This window comes from Scyliorhinus canicula, chromosome 9 (assembly GCF_902713615.1).
Source record: "Scyliorhinus canicula chromosome 9, sScyCan1.1, whole genome shotgun sequence".
In the NCBI taxonomy this organism is placed as follows: Eukaryota; Metazoa; Chordata; class Chondrichthyes; order Carcharhiniformes; family Scyliorhinidae; genus Scyliorhinus; species Scyliorhinus canicula.
In genome coordinates this window covers 93619750-93622692 of record NC_052154.1, presented here as the reverse complement: position 1 = coordinate 93622692, position 2943 = coordinate 93619750, and the positions used below count along the sequence as shown (strand labels likewise).

The following is a 2943-nucleotide window of genomic DNA, read 5'->3' as shown; positions in this document are numbered from 1 at the left end:
CAAGGGAGATTGTGGAAGCAGATACATTAATGGTGTTCAAAAGGCATCTTGACAAATACATGGATAGGATGGGTATAAAGGGACATGGCACAAGGAAGTTCTGAGGCCAAGCGTTGGTATCATGCCCGGTATAGGCCTGGAGGGTCAACGGGCCTGTTCCTGTGCTGTATTGTTCTTTATCTTTGTAAAATCTTCCCTGCAGGAAATGAAGCTAAAATTGGGAGGGAATTCAAACGTGTTTGTCTGTTTAATAAAAATGGGGAATGAAGTTGCTGAGAGATAACAAGAGAGTTTATTTCATGAATCGCCTTTATTGCATCGTCACATTTAGTTAACAAAAATGAGGAGCTGAGAGATCAATGAAGCATTGAGTGAAGAGAAGGGATTGAATAATAAAAACATCGAGATTATTAATGGAGACAGAGAATCCTGGTGTCTCCCTAACCCGTCTCCTCCCTCAGAAAACATCCTCCCACCGGGTTTTCATTGGCTGGCAGCCACCTTTACACAGTGACACCATCTTGTTTTTGTCACTTTTGCCGATTGTGGTTTCCAGGGGAATAGTTAGGGGCATGGAGAATCTTTAGTACTAATGATCACATCAGCCGTAAATTTACAAATGATCACAGAATTAGCATTTGGAACCAGTCCCGAAACACCTTCTACATTCTGCCTGTGACCCAGTAGGATATTGTGTCACTTCAACAGTCTCTGTACTTGAAATGGTTTTAAAATGCTGTGATTTTAATGTTTTCTTCTCTCTTCATTCTTCAGTCTCCTTTCCAGAAATCTGACAGCAGCTTGAACCCATTTCTCACTCGCTTTAGCGCAAATCTTCATATTTTGTCTGTTTGTAAAACTGTAATAACCAAATGAAATGAGGTTAGAGAGTCACAGACACCAGCTCCAAATCTTTCCTTTAAACACACTGCCATCAAAACATCTTGAAACACTTACACAACGGCGGGAGTGGAGCAGCCAATTGTTTCCTTGTAGCTCACCAGCCTTTTATGAATAATGGGAGTGGGTTTAAAATGTTCACAGCATTCTAATGTTACAGTGCCAGCTGGAATGAGATAGAGAAATGGACACATTATATATCAAACGGGGATCACAGCAGATTCTCACAATAATAACATTATCCGTCATGTGATTCCATAAAAATACACCATGTCCATATAACAGAAACAGGCCATTCGGCCCATCTGGTCTATACTGGTGTTTATCAACCTCTTCTCACAGACACCTCCCAGATTTCTCTTATAGCGAAAACACACAACCTGTTCAATTTTTCCTGATTAATATTTTCTCCCACATCTGGGATCATATTTTAAAATCAGTTGATCCCTCACCAGTGCCAGAACATGATTTTACTAACAAGGTGATCAGAATGATGCCCAGTGCTCCAAGTGTGAACTATCCAGGTTTCTATAGAACATCAACATCACTTCCCTGGTTTTCCGTTCTCTCCTGCAGGAATAATCTCCAGGTCTGTGTTTGATCTTTCCAATGACTTTCATGTCCTGTCTCATCACCTTCACTGATTCCTCTCTCTCTATCACTGGATCCATTTGTTCCTGAACTGCATTTAGACTCTTATTTCCCAATGAATGAAAATCGCTTATTGTCACAAGTGGGCTTCAAATGAAGTTAGCGAAAAGGCACCATAAATATGAAGCTTTCGAATTCCTGCTCCAAAATCTGCTCCTCACTCTGTTTGAGATTGAAATTTACTTTCCCATTCCGAGATATCCAATATGAAAGGTGACTGTGGGAGCAGGAACAGAGAGAACTGTGGGTTTACACACACAGGTTAATCTCGCAGTTAAAAAGCAAATGGATTCATAGAGACGTTGAGTAGAAAAGATAATCTTTATAAATCAGAGGTTAGGACTCAGTAATTTAACTGTCTGCTGCTTCCTCTGGACAGAGTGAGGAGGAATAATGACATTGGACACTAATCAATAATACAAGCAGTTGATGAATTGAGCAGTGAGTTTCTAACGTGTTTGTAACAGTTTTGTCCATTCTAACATTCTCGGAGAACATTGCCAATAAGGAAGTCTCTCTCTCTTACCCGGTGAAGCAGCAACATCCTGGATCAAGCAGATCACCAGTGTTCCCAAAACAGCAGCAGCCACACAGAGTGCTGTCTTCATCTTGTCCTTTGCCAACTTGGAAGTGTTGAGTGTTGAAGAGTGAGTGTGGACTGAGGAGTCAGGTATCACCTCACGGTTTATATTGTGTCAAACTGCAGAGTCTGCAACACGGGGTCCCCCTGGAACTTTGCCCATTCTCCAGCAATGAAAGTTCCCAGGTGTAATTGTTCCCCCATTCTGACATTCCCTGAAATGGGAACTCCATGTTATTCTGTGAAAGGGAGTTCTTGGGTTAATTAGGATGGAACGCCTCGAACTTCCTTGGTCAGTGATTCTGAGCAAACTGCCAGCTCATTTCCCTCAGACAATCTCATCACTTCCCCATCTGTGGCAAGGAGATAGCCAATGAGAAGTATTGAGCTTCCTGATTGAGCCATTCCACTCTGAGCACCCTGTGGGACACAGCTCTGAACAGGCAGTGAGTTTCGCATCAAAACATATCAATGTGTGTGTAAAATATGGAAAGGCTGCATTTCCATAACGCCTTTCATTACCTCAGAATGTGTCAAAATGGTTCACAGTCACTGACATACTCCTGATGTGTAGTCACTGTTATAATGGTTTAGCTCAGTGGGCTAGACAGCTTGTTTGTAATGCAGAAAAGGCCAGCAGCGCAGCTTCAATTCCCATACCAGCTGAGTGTGGTAGTCACCACTGATGTATATATTGTATATAGAGGATGTAGGTGTTTTGTGGTAAGGCCCTGTACTACAGGTACATGGGTAGTTCCCTGCCTGCTGGCTCCGCCCAGTTGGCGGAGTATAAATATGTGTTAACATAGAAC

General features: G+C 42.2%; 1 protein-coding gene across 1 annotated transcript; it reads right to left on the bottom strand.

Annotated features, from left to right (window-relative positions):
- Positions 1-291: 291 nt before the first annotated feature.
- On the bottom strand, positions 292-2441 carry LOC119971536 (C-C motif chemokine 5-like). The gene is made up of 3 exons (XM_038807192.1): positions 2078-2441; positions 958-1066; positions 292-859 (listed from the first exon to the last, which is right to left on the bottom strand). Exons 1-3 carry the CDS (start codon positions 2157-2159, stop codon positions 745-747), a joined length of 306 nt encoding a protein of 101 aa, XP_038663120.1. The 5' UTR covers positions 2160-2441; the 3' UTR covers positions 292-744.
- Positions 2442-2943: the final 502 nt, after the last annotated feature.